The sequence below is a fragment of the Nilaparvata lugens genome, chromosome 1, assembly GCF_014356525.2.
Source record: "Nilaparvata lugens isolate BPH chromosome 1, ASM1435652v1, whole genome shotgun sequence".
NCBI lineage: Eukaryota > Metazoa > Arthropoda > Insecta > Hemiptera > Delphacidae > Nilaparvata > Nilaparvata lugens.
Window position 1 is genome coordinate 7,289,392 of NC_052504.1, and position 26,117 is coordinate 7,315,508.

The 26,117-nt window shown below is 34.1% G+C and overlaps 2 protein-coding genes across 3 annotated transcripts in view; one reads left to right on the forward strand and one right to left on the reverse strand.

The window, feature by feature from the left end:
- Positions 1–12,025: 12,025 nt before the first annotated feature.
- The window catches only part of LOC111043371 (probable phosphorylase b kinase regulatory subunit alpha), a 73,347-nt gene continuing 59,255 nt past the window's right edge, over positions 12,026–26,117 (forward strand). The window contains exons 1-2 of the mRNA XM_039419869.1: positions 12,026–12,315; positions 15,427–15,585. Of these exons, the coding sequence (XP_039275803.1) occupies positions 12,238–12,315; positions 15,427–15,585 (237 nt within the window). The 5' untranslated portion in view covers positions 12,026–12,237. The remainder of the gene's footprint in view (positions 12,316–15,426; positions 15,586–26,117) is intronic.
- Positions 19,804–22,334, reverse strand: LOC120351487. 2 transcript variants are annotated; one of them, XM_039429069.1, is made up of 3 exons: positions 22,087–22,334; positions 21,068–21,285; positions 19,804–20,639 (listed from the first exon to the last, which is right to left on the reverse strand). In XM_039429069.1, exons 2-3 carry the CDS (start codon positions 21,267–21,269, stop codon positions 20,392–20,394), a joined length of 450 nt encoding a protein of 149 aa, XP_039285003.1. In that variant the 5' UTR covers positions 21,270–21,285; positions 22,087–22,334; the 3' UTR covers positions 19,804–20,391. The 2 variants fall into 2 exon arrangements, with proteins under 2 accessions (XP_039285003.1, XP_039284995.1); XM_039429061.1 differs by lacking the exon at positions 22,087–22,334 and having other exon boundaries at positions 20,065–20,639; positions 21,068–21,770.

The window sequence follows — 26,117 nt, forward strand, 5'->3', positions numbered from 1 at the left end:
AGCTGCTGCTCGCATCTTCAGAAAAGAGACAGACGCTTCCCCCTCCATCGCAATTAGTCAATCCATCTCTCTCTGTTTGACGTCACCAAGCGCTCTCTTCCTCTCTCAAAAACTGACACACCCTCTCACTCTTACAAATACATATTCTCTCACTATCTGTTTCTCTCACACACACACACACACACACACACACACACACACACACACACACACACACACACACACACACACACACCACACACACACACACACATTAACCCTCCCATAATCTTTCACTATCACGCTCTCTCTCTCTCTCTCTCTCTCTCTCTCTCTCTCTCTCTCTCTCTCTCCTCTCTCTCTCTCTCTCTCGCTCTCTCTCTCTCTAACTCTTCACTCTTCATTCTTCTCCCTTCCTTTCCATTCTTCATTCCATTCATTCATCCATTTTCCACATCCCATCTCCATTTTACACAATACAATATATTTTTTTTCCTTTTTCCTTCGTCCTGGTACCCCCAAAAGAAGGGAGTTTATTATAGAAAATATAACAAACGAAAATGAAAAATACACTTATAAAAAGAAATCTTACAAACAAAACAAATGAAGAATAATAAAAAAAAGCAAGAATGACAGAAGATAAGAAAAATTCCTTTTCAGTGGAAAATTTCAAAAATTATAAACCAGACGAAATATAAATTCTCCAAAACCTTCTAAAGAAGGTTTGACTGGAGGAGTCAAGTTTTACATTATATTAAAAAAAACCATAGAAATAGTACATTGATATAATCAATCAGTGATCTTTAAAATAATAATTTTCAATTCAAATCATACCAAAAGAAGAAATAATTGGATCAATCTTGAGTAGAAAAAAAATTAATTGATACATTGATAATAATAATAATTTTTATTCCCATTAAGATGTGTACAAAAGAGCAAAAAACAATATTATATAAAATAATATTAATCAAACTGTATGAATAGTTAAGTGATACAAAAGTCTGTATATAGCTAATGTAATACATATTCATCTTCCCATCTCTGATTCTCTGTTCTTTAGTATTGTATATTGTCAATATTACTCAATCAATTTCTAAAATTTTAATTTAAATCCCACTCTATAACGTTTGATCAATTTATCTAATTTTATCAATGCAATATTGTATTCACTATTACTCACTCTAATTTCATTCATTCATTCATCCCATACTAACATTCAAATAAACTACTTTTCAACTTATTAAGTAGAGTTTCTTATTTGAACATTACTTGTTATGGGAGTTATAATTCCCAACAGCTCTAATTCATCACAACCCGGTCGTGTGTTGATAGGGAGGATATTATTTTATATCCTTCTCAAAGATCGACAATTATTTGTTGAAACACCACCGATTTATGAAGTTACATCACATTATTATATTATCGTCATTTTAATTGAATTCAATCTTTATTCTCATTGATAAATTATTTATACTTTGTAAAATTCTTTGAATAACTATCATTATCGTTATTTAATGTAAATTAGTGTATAACCCAGTAAATATTGTAACATACATAAATAAAGAAATCTAATCTAATCTAATCTCTCTCTCTCTCTAATATTCTGTCCGCAAAGTATCTTCCAAACAGCATTTGGTATATCAAACCTAGCCTAGACCGTCAGAATCTATTAGTGGCGCAATCCCAGAAATAATATGCACCAAGTTCCTTGCTCGACCTGTTAAGTACTCAATAAAGTACTCAATCAATCAATCAATCTCTCCCGGTCGTGTGTTGATGGGGAGGATATTATTTTATATCCTTCTTAGAGAATCGACAATTATTTGTTGAAACACCGCTGATTTATGAAGTTACATTACAATTTTATATTATCGTTATTCTAATTGAATTTAATCTTTATTCTCATTTTTTAATTATCTATACATACTTTGTAAAATTCGTTGAATAATTAGCATTACCGTCATTTAATGTAAATTAGTGTATAAGCCAGTAAATATTGTAACATACATAAATAAAGAAATCTAATCTCTCTCTCACTCTCTCACTCTCTCTCACACACACACACACACAAGCACACACTTAACCTCCCATAATCTTTCACACTCTCTCACTAGCCTTCACTCTATCACTCTACCCTCTCATAATCTTTCTCTCTCTAACTCTCACTCTATCAATCTCTCTCACTCTATCAATCTCTCTCTCCAACTCTCACTCTATCAATCTCTCTCTCACACACACTACCCCTCTCTTTCTGTCTCTCTAACTCCCACTCTAGCAATCTCTCTCTCTCTCTCTCTCTCTAACTCTCACTCTATCCATATCTCTCCCTCTCCAACTCCCACTCTAGCAATCTCTCTCTCTCTCACTCTATCAATCTCTCTCTCTCTCTCTCTAACTCTCACTCTATCAATCTCACTCTCACACACACTCTCTCTCTCACTCTATCAATCTCTCCCTCTCTCTAACTCTCACCCTATCCATCTCTCTCTCTCTCTCTCTCACTCTCTCTCTCTCTCTCTCTCTCTCTCTCTCTCTCTCTCTCTCTCTCTAACTCCCACTCTAGCAATCTCTCTCTCTCTAAATCTCACTCTCTCTCTCTTTCTCTAACTCCCACTCTATCAATCTCTCTCTCTCTAACTCCCACTCTAGCATTCTCTCTCTCACTCTCTCTCTTTCTCTCTTTCTCTATCCTCACCTGCTTCTCCAACAACAATTTCTTCCCCTTGTCTTCTTCTAATCACTCCCTACTACAGTGAGATTCACCTATCATTCTGTCAGCATTCCCCATAATAAGCTTCAATACTTCCTCCATTTAGCCAGTGCTGACAGGTGCAAGTGACTCACACTCTCCAGTTTTCATTCCTCCAGAGCAGACAGCCTGTAATCATCATTCGAAAGAAGATTCTGAAAAAAATCGAATCAAATGAGTTTTGTGTGTTCGAAACGACCAACAAGTCACGCTGCTACATTGTGCTCTTCTTTTTTGAAAAAATCAACTTTTTATTCATCTCTATTCAGTTCAAAATGTCAGCGTAGATTGAATTGAAAACATTGATATTTATTGATTAGGAATGCTGATGTGTGCTAGTTTAAGGTCAGGCTGTCAGTATTAGTCTAATGGAAAGCACTGTTGTTATTTGCAAGGAATTGCTGACAGTTTGAAGTCAATCTCACTATCCTCTAGATATGAAGACTCGCAGACATCTCTCGATTGTTGGGTGATGAGATGATAATAATGGCTCTCCAAGTTTGAATGAATCGGTAATGAAAGGAAATTATAGATTGTGGAGTAAGAATATCGAGTTTGTTCTATGCGAATTCGATTTTGAATTTTCTCAACAAGTCACACTTCTCCTGGACTAGTTTCAAGCTGTATAATGGTTTTGAAAGAATAGTGTACACTAGTTGAGCTGCCTGATTTAGTCATATATATGTTGAAATATTGTTCACTCAAATTAAAAGGGGGATCAAGATAATGCCAATGCTTCAAAATAAATATCTAGAAAATCTATATATATAAAAGCGAAATGTCACTCACTCACTGACTGACTGACTGACTGACTGACTCACTCACTCACTCGCATAACTAAAAATCTACCGGACCAAAAACGTTCAAATTTGGTAGGTATGTTCAATTGGCCCTTTAGAGGCGCACTAAGAAATCTTTTGGCAATATTTTAACTCTAAGGGTTGTTTGTAAGGGTTTAAAGTTCGTCTTTTAGCATGTATATTCTTCTTCTCCCAATCTCTCAATTATAATTGAAATTTCCATATCATATGTTACTATAGAACTATAATCTAGATAGAGTACCTCTTCGAAACAGTTGTTAACTGGCAACTAAATTAATAATTTTGACAGGTTGGCATTAAGTTGAGTTGACTTTGTTAGGTTGGTACCAAGTTGAAGATTTAAATGCATTTATCGCGGAAAAATTGATTGGGCACTGCTACTGCAATCCTGGGAATATTATATTACTAGACGTCAGGCTCGCTTCGCTCGCCATATCCGTTTAGCCAGACGTTTAGTCTGGACCCCCGACTGGATTGTCCTAACATAATTATGATAAAAATGCTCAAATGAAAAATGCGAAGCGAGCCTGCTGATCTCATTCTTGGACGATCCAGTCGGGGGTGCAGGGGGCGGAGCCCCCTGGCTAGACGGATATGCCGAGCGAAGCGAGCCTTACGGCTAGTCGATATATATAATAATGAGTGTCTGTGTTTGTTTTTTTTTTGCTCCCTATAGACTCGAAAACTACTTGACAGAACAGCATGAAACTTTTGGGAATATTTTGTGTATATATTAGGGATGGTTTCTGACCAGAAATTCTAATAGGGCAACTAATAATAATTATTTATTAATCCATTTTATAGCCCTATGTTTTCGAATATTTCGGCCGAGCGGCTACCTATGATTTAGCATCTAAAGTTAACAGCTGTATAATAAACACGTCACCCTGTGATAAATTGTGTACTGGTATTAAAACGGTAGTTTGGAGTTGAAGTTAGTGTAATTGATTGGTACCAGCTGTAGATAATCGTTCCTTAGAAGACCTATACAATTATCACTCCCCTGTCATTGAAAAACTGGAGAATGTTGGAAAAAATTATCCATCCCATGAAATAGAGTTGTTCGTATTGCATTCATCATTACTGGAGAATGACAGACTAAATTAATTTTTTTCGAATTTAGCTTAGCTTATATTCATCCTAAAATGGAAGATGGAACGAATATGGAATTCTGTGTAATACATCGTATATCGCATATTTCCTGTACTATCTATTGATAATCAACAACTATGAAAACATTAAATTCATCTTTGGATCACTGATTTAATCTATCTATTTTTTTTAATTAAACACTTTTACTGATAGACATTACTACCAATTGATTGAGAAGAATACGTTTTCGGAATAATAAATACTGCATGACTGCAGTATACTGCACATAGGAATTCTGTATTGAGATATAAATGAAAATATTGATTGTCAGATAAATTTCATGATTCACCAAATAAAGTCAAGTGTGACATGAGATACAATGACTTTTGTGCGGTTCGAAGTTCGCCGGGTAAGCTAGTATATCATATTTTTGGAGTTTCAATTTCAATTTATTTATTCACACACACACACACACACACACACACACACACACGCTTAAGATACATCAATATGAAATAAAAATTAATTACATCATAAAAAAAACATTACAGTATAAAATAAATAACATAAATATGAGAACACATTACAATAATAGAAGACAATTTATACATGTTATGTGGTGAAGAAGGGTAGAGGATCAAAAGTTCTTCCAACTATGGCTATCCATGTCATAGGAAGGCTTTTGATCCTTGGAATTTTTGGAAAGGATTGGGAAAGGGATGTGATAGAGCACAAGTAGGGGAAGTGAGCGCACTAATCAGAAAAGTTCTCTGTTAACTTATTATAGTTCTCAAAGTTTATATCAATACAATTGAATACAAATTTCTATTTAGACCTAATTTTAATTTTCTATTGATGTTGAGTTCCTATGATAACAGACTACTGTATCAGTGACATTTTTTCACTAGAAGACATTGAAAAAATAAACCAATTGAAATCCATACAATCAAAACCACACAATACATACAATCAAATTAACCTTACAGTTGTGTTGTGTTTTCATTACAATCAAAGCCACACAATACATACAATCAAATTAACCTTACAGTTGTGTTGTGTTTTCATTACAATCAAAGCCACACAATACATACAATCAAATTAACCTTACAGTTGTGTTGTGTTTTCATTACAATCAAAGCCACACAATACATACAATCAAATTAACCTTACAGTTGTGTTGTGTTTTCATTACAATCAAAGCCACACAATACATACAATCAAATTAACCTTACAGTTGTGTTGTGTTTTCATTACAATCAAATTTATTTGAAATCTACTGGTGGAGCTTTATGGACATCAGCCTTTCAATATTGATAATGTACTTCTTACTCCAAGTTATATCAAACTCAAAACACACTTTATCACTCGAAAAAATAGTATGCCTCCTATCATGGATATGATGAAGTTCTCCATTGTAACAGAATAGTTCAATAGTGCACACCAGAGAAACGCGTTTCGTGAAAAAAGTTTCAGGAAACGTGAAACGAAAGTTGCTCGCAATCGACTGATAAGATTAAGCAGGGAACGTTTCTTTTGTATTCATGCGCGAGTGAAACGGATTGCATGAAACAAGTTTCATGAAAGAGGGCTTCACGAAATGCGTTTTTCCGGTGTGCATCCCGCCTAACACTACCGTGAATAATCATCGACTTTGAAGCCGTGTCCACACTGTGTTTGACATACATGTTCGGCAAACATGTTTGTTGAGGAGCTCAGGGACAAACATTTTAGAAAGTATGGACAATCATTGTTTGTCAAACAAAAATTACTGTTTTTCCAAACATTTTTAGAGTTGACAGCTGTAAAACATAAAACCTGTTCTCCTCACTTACAAATATTGTTTTTGGTGAAGGTCCATACTGACCACAGTCGAACATTGTTTGTCAAACATAATGAAATTTACCCAAACTGTTTCAACAAACATGTTTGTCGAGCATTTGTTCAGTGTGGACATGGCTTTATAAATCAAATAAAATGTTTCATAGCCAACGATTTATTGCTATTAATGTTTCCTTCTAATGATGTATCATACAATATTTCATTATCAATCTTAGATTCCTTATACAAGAAAATGAAAATTCAACAAAGCAAGAAGAAGAGATTGAATATTGTCACAAAATATACAGTGTTCAGTTTAGAAAGAAAAATAAAAATTTTAGTACCCTTTTTGAAATATTTGATCAAATAGTGAATTAACTAAATAGTGATTAAGATTTTTATTTTTCTTTCTATTTCTATAAAAGTAGCCCTATATGGAAAAGAGATAAATAAGTGTTCATTTTGTATTAATTTATTAAAATTAAAGAGTAAACAGATTGGCTGGATTATTTTTTGTGTGATTCATTGAGCTAATCACAATAAAGGCCTTCAGTATGTCGATTCTAATTATTTTACTCTCCTCTCAAATATTTATTTTTCTTGATTGACTTCTTTTGAATATTTATCTTTTTCTCAGAGTGTCCATTCATGATATCAAGGCTTATTGAATTTTGTGAATATTTTGTACTAGCAGGTAACCCGTGCTTCGCAAGGGTCTATTTTAAAACTTGACGTAATGAAATCCAGAAGAATTGAAAATAGGCCTATAAGAATCCTCTGTTGATTAAGAATTTATAAGCTGCATTTCTAGTAAATCAGTCCAGTAGTTCAGACGTGATGATGCGTCAAACATAATTTCCCTATCCTCTACACGTGCATACGTCTTTAAGCCAGTTCTTTCCTCTATTATAGTAGGTATAGAAGATGATAGATAGATGGATATATCATCCATTTATCTATCATCTTCTATACTATAATAAAGGAAATGAATGAGAATAAATTTTGAAAGGTTGAGATATCAATGTGCGGTTTTCACCATACCTTTTCTCTGGAAATCCTATCATATGACCACCTTTCATTAAAAAAAAGAAGTTGAATTCAAAGTGTTGGTTCCAAAATGGCGGAAAAAATTTGGGTGTGACGGAAAACCTGTTTTTATCATTCGAAAAGGATCCCTAATCTTACCTATCTTCTAATTACCCTTTTAAGAGAAATGTTCTGAACTGAAAATTGATGTAATCAAATATTGAAGAATTTAAAATAGGTTTGTAACCATCCCCGGTTAAGCAAGAATCTATTTTATCTAAATTTATGCAAAATTTCAAGTTAATCAGTCCAGTAGTTCAGACGTGATGATGCGTCAAACATAATTTTCCTATACTACTTTACACCTGTATACCTGTTTAATAATATTTTTTAATTCCACCATATGATTTGGTAATTTTTTTATGAAATCGTATGTACTATTAATGAATTTTGAACATTAATTATGAAAAATCTAGAAGGAAAATTGAAATTCGGGCTTCCAGGTGCACGAGATTGATATTTTTAGAATCTATGTTCAAAATTTGGAGATCTAAATCATTCCCGTTTTTCCAGTATGCAATCCACAAGTTGACATGTCTTGATGCGAACAAACGAACAAACGAACACACGAACAAACACAACCCTACTCTCTCTTATTATATAGATGAATTTCGAGTGAATAAATTAGATTCGATTATATGTAGATTATAATGGGAAGGATGATAATAGGAGCTGAATACTTTTCCTTCAACGTTATTCAATTATAGTTGATTCCAACATATGGTAGCAATATAGATAATATTGTCAGAGTGTTAAATTATCTATCAAATAAACATGAGCTCAGATTATTTAACAAATAATACTATTCGTTGGCCTATCACGTAGAACACTACGCCTGTGCAACAGAGAATATTGTCAGACAAACACTCCTATCTTTCTGATAACAGATGGTTTTAATTCTTGGGAAATACTCTATCACTTTTACTTTATCACGGTGACACGTACATGAAATCACGTAAGTAAACTTTACATAAATAACATTAGAGTTGACTTTGATAAGCCGTTTTTTATCAGAAACGGAGACAGCCATGGAAAGTTTGAGACCGCCTTCACCTAAATTTTCATCAGCGGGAGGTGTTACTTTTATTTGAACTAGCTTGATCACATAATAGTGCAAAATTAGTCACATTCTTATCTAATACTGTACCAAAAAATATTGCATGAGGTAAGATATTTAATTCGCGTGAAGTTTGGCGGATGATAAAGAGTAGACTGAAACTTAGTTTGTTTAATTATTATTTTTCTTGATTGAGATTATTTAGTTGAAAAAATGGAAATTTTTAGGATTTGTTCTTCAAGGACACAAATTTTCCCCTGCATACAGAAATATATACTTCTAAGGGGATCAAAATACTTTATAAATCTTCGGATGGACACGTTAATCCGTCGATCCCGGCTGCCTAAAAAGCAGTCGTTAGGTCATGTCACAGACCCTGAAATTGATCAGTTGCGACCTGAAAACACTGACACCAGACCTGAGCCAGCCAGGTCACACGATATTATTATTATACTTTGGTTGTAAGACAGATATTAGTTATGTCAAATTTCTTGGCATCACATTGCAGAGTAATAAGAAATGGGAAAATCATATTTTTTCATTGAGTAAGAAAATATCTAGAGGCATTATTATGTTATGTAGATTAAGAAATATTGTTAGCATTGATGTGTTGGTAGCTGTATATTATGCTTACATTCAGTCACACCTGTTGTATGGTGTTTTAGCATGGGGGAGAGATACCAATATGAAGAAACTTTTTGTTGTACAAAAAAGGGCCATAAGGATCATTTGTAAAGTAGATAGTAGAGCACATTGTCGACCTCTGTTTAAAAAACTTAATATTATGACTGTTTATGCTTTGTATGTGTTTGAATGTCTGATGTATACCAGAAAAAATCTTTCCATCTTACCATAAATAGTAATATTCACAATCATTTTACAAGACAAGCAGAAGCACTCAGATTATCACAGTGCAATTACCATTAACTTTGAAAAGTTTTGTTGAATTTGGAAAGAGGTTATTTAATAAACTGCCTGCTAATATCAAAGAATGTGATATTAATAGTTTTAAGTTTTCCGTTAAAAAGATTCTAATTGACTGCTGTCCATATGGTTATGAGGATTTGTGGTGAGTCTGTGTATTTTCTTAACTGTGATATAACTGTTTTAAAAATGTTTATTATATTATATAGAATTTGCTTATCTTTGTCTTCTTTTGTATATATTACGATGTGACTGTGATGACTATTAATGTTTATGTTATAATTTTTAGAATTTTTTATTTAATTGTTGACTTTGTCTTGCATTTTTGTTTAAGTGTTCTGACAATAAATGAATCTTGAATCTATACTCTATGAATTTATATTTTCTCACTTTTGTTATTTTGGAATAATGAAATCAAATTTGACTTGTTTTCTCTTATCGTACTTGACTTTAAATTGCACTTTATCCTTAAGCATGATGCTTATTTATCCCTTAATAAGCATCTTTCTTCAAGTCAAATTTGGATGTGAAAAATTTATTTACATTTCAAATAAAAGTGAATGGGAATCTTTGGAATGAGGCACTTGTAATGTAGAATGTCAAATTATATAATAATATATAACAATAATCAAACTAATAAATTTATTAAAAGACGTGTGAGTATCATCTTTGAGTACATACCATGTACCATGTTTCACAATCCTAAACGTTATCACGGTTTCCGTTTGCATGAATACACATAAGAATAAATTATTTCGGTGCGTTGTTTTGTTTCATAATTATGATGTATGACCATTTTTCTGTATTATTACTAGACATATTTTATAAATTATTTTTCAATGCTGTAGAGGTTAAATTTTTTCCCGTAATGAAACAAATACTTTTATTTTTATTAAATAGAAACACATTCAACATAATAAGTAAGCTTATTAGTTTCTAATTGGATATATTTATTTCACACCAAACTTTAACATTAACCCTTGGTGTGTATGCTACAATTTTTCTAGCCAGACTGTATGCAGTGTCCAACATACACTGATTGAAATTCATTAGGTCTGAAATGATTGAAAGGGAAAAGAAAGTGAATGAAAAAGACTAGATTTATCAGGTAGGTATAATAATTAAAGAAAAACACATGGTAGAGAATATTTAAATAGAATAAGAAGAACAATGTAGGTAATGCACGTAAGATCAAGAATTAAAACCTGCCCATGCTGTTACATCTCATAAAAGATATAGATATGATATTAGATAAGTGTATGCAGTGTCTGATGGACACTGATTGTCACTGTACTTTTCAAAAGCGTCGTGAGCTCACACCACTGGGTCTGTCATTCAACTAACGACTACAATCAGTTCACAAAGAGTGAAAGAAAATATACTGGAAAAGGAGGAATCAGCATCCTACATAGTTTGACCAAAATACTCATTTAAAAATTGGTGAGTGACTGTCAGACACTGCATACACACCAAGGGTTAATGCACATGGCATCATATCATTACCAGTCTTGTAGGTTGAACAAAAAGTTGAGAGTTGTTGCAATATTCAATTTATTCAGTTGAATTATAAGTTAAATTTATAATTTTGATTCATAAGTTGTTCATCACAGAGCAATTCCATAATTTATATTCCATTGTGAGCCAAATTTTTAACACCATTCCTGAAAACAGTGTTCAATATATTTCAAATGTTTAAATTGTGATTATTAAGTTTTGAGAACAATATGCCAACTCAATAAATTCTGTAAGCTAGTGTCGAAATAACTGTAATGGTAAAGTAAATCGTACTTAGTCATCATTATCATTATTGGTATATTCGTAAATAAACAGGCGCATTTCGTTTCAATTAAAAATAACTCGCTTTGAATAAGGCTTATTAAATCAAGTACTATTCAATTAGGATACTGTATCAATTTATTGTAGAATGAATTTTCATCATTTATTGGATAATTCAGGTCTTAATTTGACTATAGTGAGGACCACGTTATAATGGCAGTGGATGGATAAAAGAATAGCGATGCCGATTCTCTGCATTAATTAATTATATTTCTACATTGTCAAAAACATAATTGGCATCGTTGTGACCTAGAAAAGGATAGTACCACCGGCTTTGTCGAATGATAGACAAGAATTTATAGCAAAACCAAAGTTGATCAAATACTGTCATTATAAAGTGGACCTCACTATAAGTCCATGGTGATGCTTCTCCAACCTTCATAATTATTTGCTTTGTTGGGCGGTTTTTATATAATTTGAACAGCATTAAAGGCAGTCGAATTTGAAGACATCCAAATTTTAAAGATCTCTTGAATTATTTTCAACTTTAATCAGAAAAATTCTTGCATTTCTTTCTTTTTAAAATCAATAAATAACGGAAACCTTTAGCAGGCAAGATTCCATGGCACGCGCTAAATTGAATTTACCGGTCAAAAACAGCTGACGATTAGACCATGAAATCATCTGTTTGTATTTCAAACTTCACATAACCTCAAGGTCGCTTCAATCTTGCTTTCTGCACTGTTGCTTCTCTTTGTTTGTACTTTGCACCTTGCAGATTGAGTGTCGATAATGTTAATTTTCTCAATTTATGTGAATTATGATAAATAGAATGTCTATGTGTCATTGACCACACGTATGAGGTGCTATAAACGTGCTTTCATAAATCTTGAATCAACAGATTTTAAACATCAATAACAACTTAACCTAAAAATATGAGGAGTCGAAGTAATTCTGGAGTCCGGCTGGACTATTACCAGCGAATTGTTCAAAATATTATTATGTGTCATCAAGTAAGTAGCTAAAAAATTTTGCAATACATGTTCTATAACCTTTAAAACATAAACAGAAAGTATTGGTTTAATTTATGAAGTTGCATTTTAGTTGGCTGCTTGTCCAACAGAAGTTTATCAGAAGATTCAGTTTACTTGATAACCAAAAAAATAAAGTCTTAATCATAAAAAAGAAAAATATTACGTGAACGATATCAATTATTGAACACCTATCTTTGGCTTGCATTAAAATTAGACCACCAGTGGGTCGCCAAGTGTCCAAACAATTCTGGGTTCATTTTTATTTTTCAAGCGGGTAATTCACTATCAGGTTTATTGGCCAACTAAGTTGTACCAGTAGTAAGATTAAGAGTTGTTTCTTCTATCACTCACGCTCCGATTGGTTTACCAAGAGCTAGTCTCAACCCTCATTCCTACTCATCTCTGACTAGGCGGCTGACCTTGAAATGTTGGTTAAGTCGGGTGAACTGTTCAAGAGAGTCATTTACTATCCGATTTATTGTCAAACTATGTTTATTCATTTATTGATACACAGAATACAATTCATTAAAATGATTAGGAAAGGACCAACAGACACAGCCCAAAACTGTTCCTTCCTCGAATGTTGGACCAATAGTAAGACCAAGTTTCGGTTGTACAAAAGCCGGTTAAAATTTAATCGTGATTAATTCCACGAGAACCAATCAGAGAAGCCTTCTGATTGATTCTCGTGAAATTAATCACAATTAAAATTTAACTGGCTCTTGTGCAACCGTGCACAAGAGTCGTATCTTTCACCACTCACACTTCAATCGGTTGTCCAAGAATTAGTCCAGCATTCCCACTCACGTTCCAACTTGACTCTGACTAGGCGGCTGAAATTTGGACTAGTCGGATCATGGTGATAGGAGGGGGAAAACCCGGCAACATTCGACCTAACATTAACAACTTCATACACAGTCCGACCTCAAATCCAGCATTGAATTTAGAACCTCAAGTTGGACCAGAAATCGGATAGTGATTGACTCACTCATTAGACTAGGATTGCCAGATTCTAGTGGCCACCCACCATATTTTGGCTGTCGACTGATATTTGAGCTTGCTTTACACTAGGCCAATGGTTGCTCTCTGGCGACCCACTGCCAACCGAGACTTGTAGCCCAATGTAATACGAAACACAAGGCATTACACAGACTTGCACTACTCTAATCGTGTTATCAGAGTTGCGGTTAATCAGTGCATCGGACCCTACGACTTGGACAGTCGCTTTTCATGCTCATCCCCACCCCACTACAATTAATTGCCAGTAGCGGTTCGACTTATTCCAAATTTTAATATCGACTTTAATACCTTCAGCTTCATCCATTACCCACAATTATAAATAAATAAATAATTTTATTTCCATCATAAATTTCACTTTGACAAGTTGTGTGGTCATTGTTAGTAATGTATTTAATTGTAATTACTAAATTGTTAAGACATAGATTAATTTTTTTGGAGTTCAGTTCATCACTAAATTACTAAATTATTCAATTACTAAATTGTTAAGACATAGATTAATTTTTTTTGGAGTTCAGTTCATCACTTCACAGACATTTTAGCACACAAAATTGTGTGCATAATTGTGGGATCGATGTCGGCAAAAAATCAAAACACATTCAAAAAACTGTAACAGTTCAGGTGGCAGTGATCCAGTGCTCGCACTCTCAATAAAAATTCAAATTATCACCCATAAATTTGTTACACTGTAATATGCCTTGTCACACAGTTGCTTCCGGACGGTTCTCCTGAAGGCGGCCTCATCCAATTGCTTCACTCTATCAGGCAGCTTGTTGTAGAATTTCAGGGCTGAAATCCTGTAACTGGCCTGTGATCGGTGAAGGCGTCTCCTGGGGATATCCAACAGCTCACTGCGCCTGGTTTTGTGGCGGTGGATGTCACTACGGGCAGCTAGAGTATGCTGTATCTTCTTGACATACACCAAGCACAGGAGGATGTAATGGCTGAAGACAGTCAGTACACCAAGGCGAGAAAAGATGGGCTTACAGTGGGCAAGATGGTCGCTGCCTGTTATAATTCTTAAAGCCCTCTTTTGCAGCCTCAGGACATCAGCAGCCCCACAGGAGCAATCCATAAGTGATGTGGCAATGGAAGAGAGCGTGATACATCATTAAGAGATACCTCTCCGTCACCAGGCCCCTCATCTTGAGCAGCAGGAAGCAAATGCGGGAGAGTGGCTGGTTACCTGCTGTAAATGACTGTTCCAGCTGAGTTTGCAATCCAAGACAAAACCCAGCAGCTTTAATGGATTCTGAGGGTCACGCAGTTCTCGTGACAAGCTGCAGATGATCCTTTGGGACTTGTCCTCATTCAGCTGGAATCGATTAGCGAGGAACCATGAAGTGACTTATATCTACCAACATTTTTTGTGATATTTATTTAATCATTTGGAAACTTTTGTACTTTCCAAAGAACATGATGATTGAACATGTGCTTGTTTATTTTGACGCTACTTTACTTCAATTCCTAATCTACTTTATTAAGAATAGGCTACACTAAGCTATACTTGGTCACTTGGCAACCAGCATGTCGAGTCGCTGAGTCGTAGAGTAGTCGATACGGGAATCGCCTATTGTGAGCGGCACCATGCTGCTTCGCCGAATATAGTATGTATTCTATGAATATAGAATATAGTTGACCGAGCGAAGTGAGGTCTAAGATTCAAGTCAACGGTTTGGCATTTCTCTTAATGTTTATATGTTTTTATGTTGCGCATTTACGGCGAAACGCGGTAATAGATTTTCATGAAATTTGACAGGTATGTTCCTTTTTTAATTGCGCGTCGACGTATATACAAGGTTTTTGGATATTTTGCATTTCAAGGATAATATAAAAGGAAAAAACGCCAATATTAGAGTAAAAATCAGGGAAAAGGAGCCTCCTTCATACGCCAATATTAGAGTAAAAATCAGACTACAGAATTATTAATCATAAATCAGCTGACAAGTGATTACACAGATGTGTGGAGAAGCCAGTCTATTGCTGGAATAGTCTTCGAATACGTATAATAATTTTTATCAATAATAATTAATTGTAATCAATAATAATTACAAATTACTAAATATTTTACAGAATCCAGTTACTGGTCTGTTTCCTGCTAGTCCGGAGAATGACCACGCATGGATTCGAGACAATGTCTACTGCATTCTGGCAGTTTGGGGCCTGTCGATGGCTTACAAGAAGACTGCCGATATGGATGAGGATCGTGCTAAGACTTATGAACTTGAGCAGGCAAGTAGGCTATACTAGTTGACAAGTTAACAGAGAGGCAAGTTGACAAGTCACCATTCAAATGAGTGACACCAGCTCCAAGTTGATGTAAGTTAATGTGACAATGAATAGGCCTAATAAAAAATATATGAATAAATATATTACAGTTATCAGGCAAATCATATTTCTATTCAACAAAGAACAAACTACAGTAATTTTATCAACAAAAGTCAAATTAGCATATAGCCTGAGCATCACTTCGCTGACGAACACTAACAATCAGGTGGCTATTTTCAATTCGATTGGTATTTTTACCAAATATGTAATCAAGGTATGCCTTCACCAATTATGTAAGGGGAAAAGAACTATGAATACAAGAAAAAGAACAGAATAACTAGAACTTTTTATTAATGAATCTTTAACATATATACATCTGAACAAAACAAGATTAATTTGATTATAAAATAATATTTGATATGAATTAATGGGGAAAACACTCGCTTGCTGCTAATGAGGATTCAATGTTGTGGCTATGAAAATTTAAGAACAAATGATTCAGTAGTCACCTACCTTTTTGAAATAGCTTCCACTTTGGCATCCACTGGTATTTCGCGACTTTAGTATTTTTAAAAAAAGAACAAATATTAACTGAACCAACGATTAGGCTCAGAACCCGTCTCCCTTAACAATACAATTATTTTTATACTGCCCGATCTGTGACAGAATAATTGAACTATTAAACGAACCGAAATCTAGCCTTTTTCACTGGATCAGCCGGACTTAACTCTCAGTCCTATCGAACGAGCTCACACACTGACCACCGAGTAAAAAAAAATTGGATAGAACTCTTAAACAACAGAAGCGAGCAATTAGAATAATGTTTAACCTCAGAAGAAGCGACTCAGTAAGATCACTATTCTCTCAACTTGGGGCTTTAACAATTTATGGTCAATATGTATTCGATGTGATCATGTTTTTCAGGAAGCCGTCCTATGTATTAGAGTTAAGAAATCAGACTCACAACTATAATACCCGTTTTGGCCTAATTATTGAGAGACATAGATTGGATCTTTTTGAGGAAAAAAACAATTTTTAAAGGAATAAATTTTTTATCAATCTACCAGGCAATTTAAAGTTAATTGAAGATATCAAAATATTTGGTAAGAATCTGAGGGAATATTTGGTGAGCTTATCTCTGAATTCTTTGCAGCAGTTTGACAACAGCAGTCATTGATTTATTTTGAATTTTATTTGTGTGCCAACTATAGTTAAGACTTGACGCTTTTCATATGTATTAGTACATGTCTGATGAATGAATATTTTTCTATTCTATTAAGATTGGTCACAGAATAACAGAGAAATTAATTCTTTTCGTACTACATGCATGACCATTGTGATGAATTTTTCAAATAGATCTCATGAGAAGAGAGAAAAATTGTGATTACCTTTTAAAATGAAAGAATTTGCTAAAGGAATAGTTAGCGACCGAGCGATAAAGCTTACTTATCAATAACTGTATATTAGATAAGAGTACCGTTCTGTACTGAATATTTTTCTAGGAAAATTATTCAATAAAATTATAATTATTTTGCGAATAAAGCACAAATTATTTACGAATTGCTCACCGATTTTGAGGTTACACTTGTTTACTATCGATCAGATGTTTTTAAAACAGTTCGAACGCAGCTGACTGATTCAAAGCATTGTCAAATATCATACCGGTTCTCATGCAAGGTAAAATATCACTCCTAAAAATTATAAAACTATCAATAAAGGATCAAGAATTTCAAATAAAAAAAATAAATGTATGTATTATTGTTGAAATTATTTATTATTTAAGAAATTGTATTATACGTCAGGTCTTATTGTAACTAAATAGGTCATAGCATGAAATTATATTATTGATAAAATGGCAGAAATTAATTATAATAATCTCAAACCTAATAAAAATTGTACAAGAATATTAATTTATTAATAATTTAATTCAACTGAACCACATGGTAATTAAATCTCTTGGTAGGTCTAAACCAATCACAGTGCATAGAAATAGCACCAAGACGGTGATCGTTTGAAAGCAACACATGTTAATCTATTATCAGACACCAACCCTGCCTTATCAGTACACTAGCACATGTACATTGTATGAGAGGAACTATGTCTATAAGATTAAGCAGTTTTAAGAATTACATAAATTAAATTATTATTGTAATTAAAGGAATTGTATTCTACTGCTTGCCACTGACGTCATGTTTACGTCACAAGCGTTCTACCAATGGCAAATTTTTATGCAAATTATTACATTGAGATTCCGAGAAGCAAGGTCTAGCCTAAAAGCTTAGAGAAAAGAGCAGCACTTCCCTTTTGAAATCCTTACCGTGTAGATCTCTTTCATAGTTACCAAAGACCTATTTGTAAAATTTCTTGTTCGATTTTTAAATGTTCTATTTGTGAGCCGATATTTTAGGCCAATCTATTTGTTATTTATAAATTTCTGTTTTCATCAATCGATAAATTTAAAAGCTTAAAGTAAACTATCCCTTAATTAATTCGGTGAAGGAGATATTTAAATTAAAATTCCCCACGTGCTGAAACCGAAGCCTGGATTGCCGCCGATCAAACGATTTTTTTTTTTTTTGATCTAAAGAAGAAAACCACGACGACCAAGGAATTTCACGTGAGTTATAAATCATAAGGGGCCCCAATCTACGCTTCGAAAATATTTCAGTGCAGAAAAACATAAATTTTTCTTCGTTAAATTATTGGCCACGCCGACAAGCGCTTTTAGTTATTAAGAGCCTAAAATTTATTCATATTAATTCCTAAGAATTTGTAGTTGATTAACTATCCTCCGCTGCCTGAACCACGACCCCGAACATTTTAAAATATTTTATAATTCATTTTTTCACTATTTTTTCAAAACTGTTCAATTTTATCAATTGTAAAATTCTGTTGAATCACGCATGGTATCATGCAAGCACAAGAAAATTTTTAACTATTCTGTTAATGCTAAATTATTATCAACCTGTGAATCAAATTCTGAACCTGCACTGTATGATTGCATATTTTATTGTAATATACTTCAGTTTTGTTAATTCGCTTTCTGAGTTCGATTATTTCTTAAGCCTGTCAATTATTGTGTCTGATACGTTCTATATTATCAAGAACCGATCGAATACGATCATTGGAATAATTGAATCAAGCTGGATATTGGAACAGGTCTAAGTGGATGTAGCGAGTGGGGTCAGATCGAGATATTTATTCTTTGTCCTTACCTGCTCATATATCAGCTTTTATCTGTTACCTACCTCGACTTAGGAGCGAATGCATCAATTGTACAGCAGAGGCAGCCATAGATCATATAAATTCCTACAATAGAGCTTAAAACCCGACAAGACTCTGTTCTCGAAGTATATTCTGAACGATATTGGTTCAAATACCGTATTTTTAATCCTTCAGAACTTATTAGAGACGCAGTCCCGTAAATTAGCTACATCGGGATTTTTGCTCGACCTGTATGATTTTGTATGCTCATTCTTCACAGGTAATAATTTTAAGGTATCCGTATTCAGTGTTTAGCGATCGCTACACTACTTATAAAAATTTCATCACTATACAATTTGTCATTAGAAGAATCAAGGGTGAGCGAGCGTTTAGGCCTCCCGCGATTCGACAATTGTATTGAATCTTGTAGTGAATCAATCAGTCTGGTGTACACTCAGCGTCCACACACGCAATTACAAAATTTATAGCCGCTACACCATTGACTCAGTACAAGATTCACTCTACATGTGTGAAGCCGTTAAAAAACGCACCACATGATTTGCCGGCCCAACGTGAGGCATTTAGATTCAGCACTACATGATTTGGCAAATCTCTCTACATATGTGAGGCGAGTAAAATACAAGCTTTACATGATTTTGGCGCCCAACGTGGGGCATTGAAGAGGTGGATAATCGACTACGAGGATTATTTAGTTGCTCAGTATACTATAGCGCTGACAACGGGAAAATTTGTGAAAAATTCATGGTTGTGAATTTCTTCGAATTTAGTATTAACTGTTCACTGTTATATAAAATAACAAGTCGTACCATACCCAATTTTTGAACAGAAAAGAAATTTATCGATTGATGAATTTTTAGAGAAAAAATCGAACTCAGAATTTTATTATCGTGTTATTCGAAAATTGGTCATACTATAAGTCATAGGTATAAGAGATATCATAAGAAAGGTCATATTATTTGAAGAATATTAGGTCTATATTGAAACAATTTATAAATATTTACAGAAAAGAGGATTGAAGTTATTTACATTTTTAAAATTTTTAAAGCATAAAGAGGGAAGTAAAATTAAATCACAGATATATTGTGGAATTCAAGCAGAGCATCACTGCTTTTGTATAAAATTTTGCAAAGAACACTAGCCTATATAGTGAATTGCGGCAAGAAATTATAAGAATAAAATATTTATAATAATAATAATAATAAATTATAAGAGGCGTACCTGTATTACCGCATAAGTGTTCACTGTGTATCCTGTGTGTTCGTGTCATTTTTATGTTAACGATATTGCTAACTTGACTCATTTTATCACTGAACACATTGCTAAACCACTTTTTCTGTATTTCACTCACTACGAAGCTATAACAATTTCTATTGGATTTCTTATTAATTATTTTGTATATCACATCAACACTTTCACGTTTTTTATTCACCGCACACGTTCGTCGCGTTATTCTCTCACAAACCATGGCAGGAAACGACCAGGTCAATCCAAGTCTGTCGGACACCGAGGACATCTCACCCGATTGTTCGCCGCCATCCGCATCCATCACCGCAGCCGCCGATTTCCATCCCAATGTACTGGATGATTTATCTTCGACACAGGTGGAGGAGAGATGCATCCTAGTGGAAGATCCGTCGGCAGCCCAAGAGCCGGAGGATGAAACATCGGGAGAGCATACGGACGACGACGCCCCCGAGACAGGAACTCCCATTTCTCGTACCGTTGCTCGGATAAAAAACCAGAAGGTAACCGTTCGCCATACACCCGCTCCCGCAATGGATATGGACACCCTCCTGAAAGCAATAACCAAGATGAGCGACCAAACAAAGGAAGCAATAAACAACTTAAATGAAAAAAGCGACCAAACAAGGGAAGCAATAAACAACTTAAATGAAAAAAGCGACCAAACAAAGGAAGAATTAAAAAAGGAAGTTCAAGAAGTAAAGAAGGTAAACGAACAGGGTTTGGAGAAATTGAGTCAGCGGATGGATGTAGCATTCCGTGACACAGATAAAACCATCAAAAAATTAGCTGAGTGTCTGGATAAATCAATTTTAGAAACAAATAACCGATTGGATAGGATATCTGAAGATATGCATATGGGAAAAATCAGCGTCGAAGTCAGCATTAAGAAACCTATACATGTGGAGAAGGATACAATAAAGGTGGTTAAAGTCAAACAAGCAAGCGAACATAACACATGTATGGAAAACCAACCCACCGAGAATGTCAGGATTGAAGTCGCGCCGCACCCCGCAGAACGCCGAGAGGGACCAGCCGACATCACCCGCCAGGCCGAGGACGACATCCATCAGGTAGAGGGACTGCCCGTACCACCGCGCGCTGGACACCAGGAGTCCAAGGACGTTGCCCGCCGCGTAGAAGAGCAGCCCGGACCGCCGACCGCCCACATCACCGTCCATCCACCGAAGACAGCGCCTGCAACATACAAACCCAATACTCATGAAGATAACCCACAAAACAATAGAAGTAAAACAGAAACCCACAACAAATCAAAATCAAAACAAAAACCGAAAAACTATGAATCAAAACCACAAACAAGAAGAATTACAATACGTCCAAAAAGAAAACCAACTAATAGAGTTCATTTACACCGCCGTCATATAAGGCTGAAATCCTACATCAAATCTTTTACCAGCATTCAAGAAAACAGGAAAATAATATTAAGAAGAATCTATTCACACCGCAGTCATGTCCGGTTGAAATCAAACAAACTGTACACCGGCATGCAAAAAAGAAAAGGATCATTTGAAAAAACACACAGACACCACCGGCATGTCAGATTTAAGGATATCAAACTGCATGTTACCGGCCAACAAAGAGGAAACGAGTTTGTAAGAATCGATCTACACCACAGGCACATTCGTTTTAAGCCAAGTTTGATAAAACGGATAGTTGCAAATCGGAATTGGACCTTGAATAACACCGGAATCAAATTTAGATGGGGGCTTGAGAAAGGAATAATATTTTAATTTACTGAAGCTACGTTGTGAATTACATGAATCATCAAACTTTTCATGGTCACAGCCTACCCACCGAATCATATCTTTGCAGACTAGCATCTTTCTACTGCAGCCTAGTTAATCAACATAACCTAAACTTCGCCACATCTCAGCTAATGAGGAAAATATTATAAATCCACATCAAATGAAGAACTTATTATCAACTTTAATAACAGAAGAAAATAAAACTACGAAACAACTTTAAAAAATTACCAACCTAATCAAGCCATCCGCCTCATGTTACAGTCATCACCGAAACAATCGCCTGGTATCATCTACACAACTGAAAAATAGAAACAAGAATTATATTATCCACGGAAAATAATTATAAATTAGAAATAACATGAAATTAGTAGTGAATAGGAGGAAAGAAAATAAACAAAGTTTATTTGAAAAAATGTGTAAATCTAACCTTGAAATACAGAATCGATAGAAAAATCTATTCGGAACCAAAGCCTGTTCGATAATTTTCTTCGTCCCACCAACCAATGTGTACGAAATCCTAGAGTCAATGTTAATAGAATTCAAGCAATATCGTTATTCAATCATTAATGTAACATATTATTTAATGTGAAATTATAAGCAAAAACGCAACCAAAAATATATATTTATGTTAATTTGCACGAAATGCGCATGTTCTATGTCATATAAATGTATTGCTAAAAAAGCTAAAAAGAAAATGAAATTCTTACCTTTAAATGTGAAATTTATTACTGTTGCATCAAAAGATCATGAATTGTAATTCAAATTGATAAATATAATCTTAAGGACTTAATATTTGTAACCAACATTGATAAAAATCAAGAAAGCCATTTCAAGTGTAACCCTGTTTGTACGCAACGTACTAAGCGCAAATAAGAAATTGCTCGAGTCAAACGGTAGACGATTGTCAAGTCACCGAAGTAAAATCACACTCTCACCCAATTTATGTAAAAGCCAAACCAAAGAGTCGAAACCTGTAATAACTATGAAAAAATGATGAAAGTCTATATTTGTTGCAAATACTATTCAAATCTTAAGAAGTAATATGTGAAATTTTGTATATTTGTTATAGTTATGGGTCTGCTCATAAGCCACCCGTGAATGGAAGTTGTGGAGTTGTTTTAATGAAGGATCCAAAGAGACCTCATTAATTATTGTATTTCGATTGTATCCAATGAAAGGAACAATCATTATTTATTTTTCGTAGCCAAAAGTGCACGATATATTGTTTTTAGTGTTAAGTGTGAGTTTTCGTAGAAGTAAGGAGATGAAATAGTGTATTCATCACAATATCGGATTTTTCAAATAGTCATTGTTTCGACTCGTCTCCCAATTACCTATTAAAATATCCTGGGGGCTTTTGTGTGATGAATTTTTCAAATAGATCTCATGAGAAGAGAGAAAAATTGTGATTACCTTTTAAAATGAAAGAATTTGCTAAAGGAATGGTTAGCGACCGAGCGATAAAGCTTACTTATCAATAACTGTATATTAGATAAGAGTACCGTTCTGTACTGAATATTTTTCTAGGAAAATTATTCAATAAAATTATAATTATTTTGCGAATAAAGCACAAATTATTTACGAATTGCTCACTGATTTTGAGGTTACACTTGTTTACTATCGATCAGATGTTTTTAAAACAGTTCGAACGCAGCTGACTGATTCAAAGCATTGTCAAATATCATACCGGTTCTCATGCAAGGTAAAATATCACTCTAAAAATTATAAAACTATCAATAAAGGATCAAGAATTTCAAATAAAAAAATAAATGTATGTATTATTGTTGAAATTATTTATTATTTAAGAAATTGTATTATACGTCAGGTCTTATTGTAACTAAATAGGTCATAGCATGAAATTATATTATTGATAAAATGGCAGAAATTAATTATAATAATCTCAAACCTAATAAAAATTGTACAAGAATATTAATTTATTAATAATTTAATTCAACTGAACCACATGGTAATTAAATCTCTTTGGTAGGTCTAAACCAATCACAGTGCATAGAAATAGCACCAAGACGGTGATCGTTTGAAAGCAACACATGTTAATCTATTATCAGACACCAACCCTGCCTTATCAGTTACACTAGCACATGTACATTGTATGAGAGAAACTATGTCTATAAGATTAAGCAGTTTTAAGAATTACATAAATTAAATTATTATTGTAATTAAAGGAATTGTATTCTACTGCTTGCCACTGACGTCATGTTTACGTCACAAGCGTTCTACCAATGGCAAATTTTTATGCAAATTATTACATTGAGATTCCGAGAAGCAAGGTCTAGCCTAAAAGCTTAGAGAAAAGAGCAGCACTTCCCTTTTGAAATCCTTACCGTGTAGATCTCTTTCATAGTTACCAAAGACCTATTTGTAAAATTTCTTGTTCGATTTTTAAATGTTCTATTTGTGAGCCGATATTTTAGGCCAATCTATTTGTTATTTATAAATTTCTGTTTTCATCAATCGATAAATTTAAAAGCTTAAAGTAAACTATCCCTTAATTAATTCGGTGAAGGAGATATTTAAATTAAAATTCCCCACGTGCTGAAACCGAAGCCTGGATTGCCGCCGATCAAACGATTTTTTTTTTTTTGATCTAAAGAAGAAAACCACGACGACCAAGGAATTTCACGTGAGTTATAAATCATAAGGGGCCCCAATCTACGCTTCGAAAATATTTCAGTGCAGAAAAACATAAATTTTTCTTCGTTAAATTATTGGCCACGCCGACAAGCGCTTTTAGTTATTAAGAGCCTAGAATTTATTCATATTGAATTTATAAGAATTTGTAGTTGATTAACTATCCTCCGCTGCCTGAACCACGACCCCGAACATTTTAAAATATTTTATAATTCATTTTTTCACTATTTTTTCAAAATTGTTCAATTTTATCAATTGTAAAATTCTGTTGAATCACGCATGGTATCATGCAGGCACAAGAAAATTTTTAACTATTCTATTAATGCTGAATTATTATCAACCTGTGAATCAAATTCTGAACCTGCACTGTATGATTGCATATTTTATTGTAATATATTTCAGTTTTGTTAATTCGCTTTCTGAGTTCGATTATTTCTTAAGCCTGTCAATTATTGTGTCTGATACGTTCTATATTATCAAGAACCGATCGAATACGATCATTGGAATAATTGAATCAAGCTGGATATTGGAACAGGTCTAAGTGGATGTAGCGAGTGGGGTCAGATCGAGATATTTATTCTTTGTCCTTACCTGCTCATACATCAGCTTTTATCTGTTACCTACCTCGACTTGGAACGAATGCATCAATTGTACAGCAGAGGCAGCCATAGATCATATAAATTCCTACAATAGAGCTTAAAACCCGACAAGACTCTGTTCTCGAAGTATATTCTGAACGATATTTGGTTCAAATACCGTATTTTTAATCCTTCAGAACTTATTAGAGACGCAGTCCCGTAAATTAGCTACATCGGGATTTTTGCTCGACCTGTATGATTTTGTATGCTCATTCTTCACAGGTAATAATTTTAAGGTATCCGTATTCAGTGTTTAGCGATCGCTACACTACTTATAAAAATTTCATCACAATACAATTTGTCATTAGAAGAATCAAGGGTGAGCGAGCGTTTAGGCCTCCCGCGATTCCGACAATTGTATTGAATCTTGTAGTGAATCAATCAGTCTGGTGTACACTCAGCGTCCACACACGCAATTACAAAATTTATAGCCGCTACACCATTGACTCAGTACAAGATTCACTCTACATGTGTGAAGCCGTTAAAAAAAAAACGCACCACATGATTTGCCGGCCCAACGTGAGGCATTTAGATTCAGCACTACATGATTTGGCAAATCTTCTACATATGTGAGGCGAGTAAAATACGCTTTACACCATGAACAAACAAGATAATCTGAAAAAGCATTATATAATCAGCTGTATGGCCATATGGAGCCATACCGAGTTTCAAAGATTCATCTTAAATACAATTGGAATTAGAAATTCAATATTGATGTTTGAATGGTGAAAAGTGGTCATGCATGCAGTACGAAAAGAATTAATTTCTCTGTTATTCTTTGACCAATCTTAATAAAAATAAGGTATCCTTGAAAACTTGATAAAATTTTCTTACTTTTTTGTCTCTAAATGTTCGACACTACTTCTGAAACACCTGTATATTACAGTTATGAAGCAAATCATATTTCTATCCAACAAAGAACAAACTACAGTAATTTTATAAACAAAAATCAAATTATGAAGTGTGAATTGTTATA

Excerpts from the sequence above, each read along its gene's own strand:
- LOC120351487 (XM_039429061.1), bottom strand. The coding sequence starts at position 21,311 with ATGAGTATTGGGTTTGTATGTTGCAGGCGCTGTCTTCGGTGGATGGAC. Across the intron at positions 20,640-21,067 it reads CTTCAATCCTGACATTCTCG|GAGGGTGTCCATATCCATTG; the intron begins GTGGGTTGGTTT and ends TATTGCTTTCAG.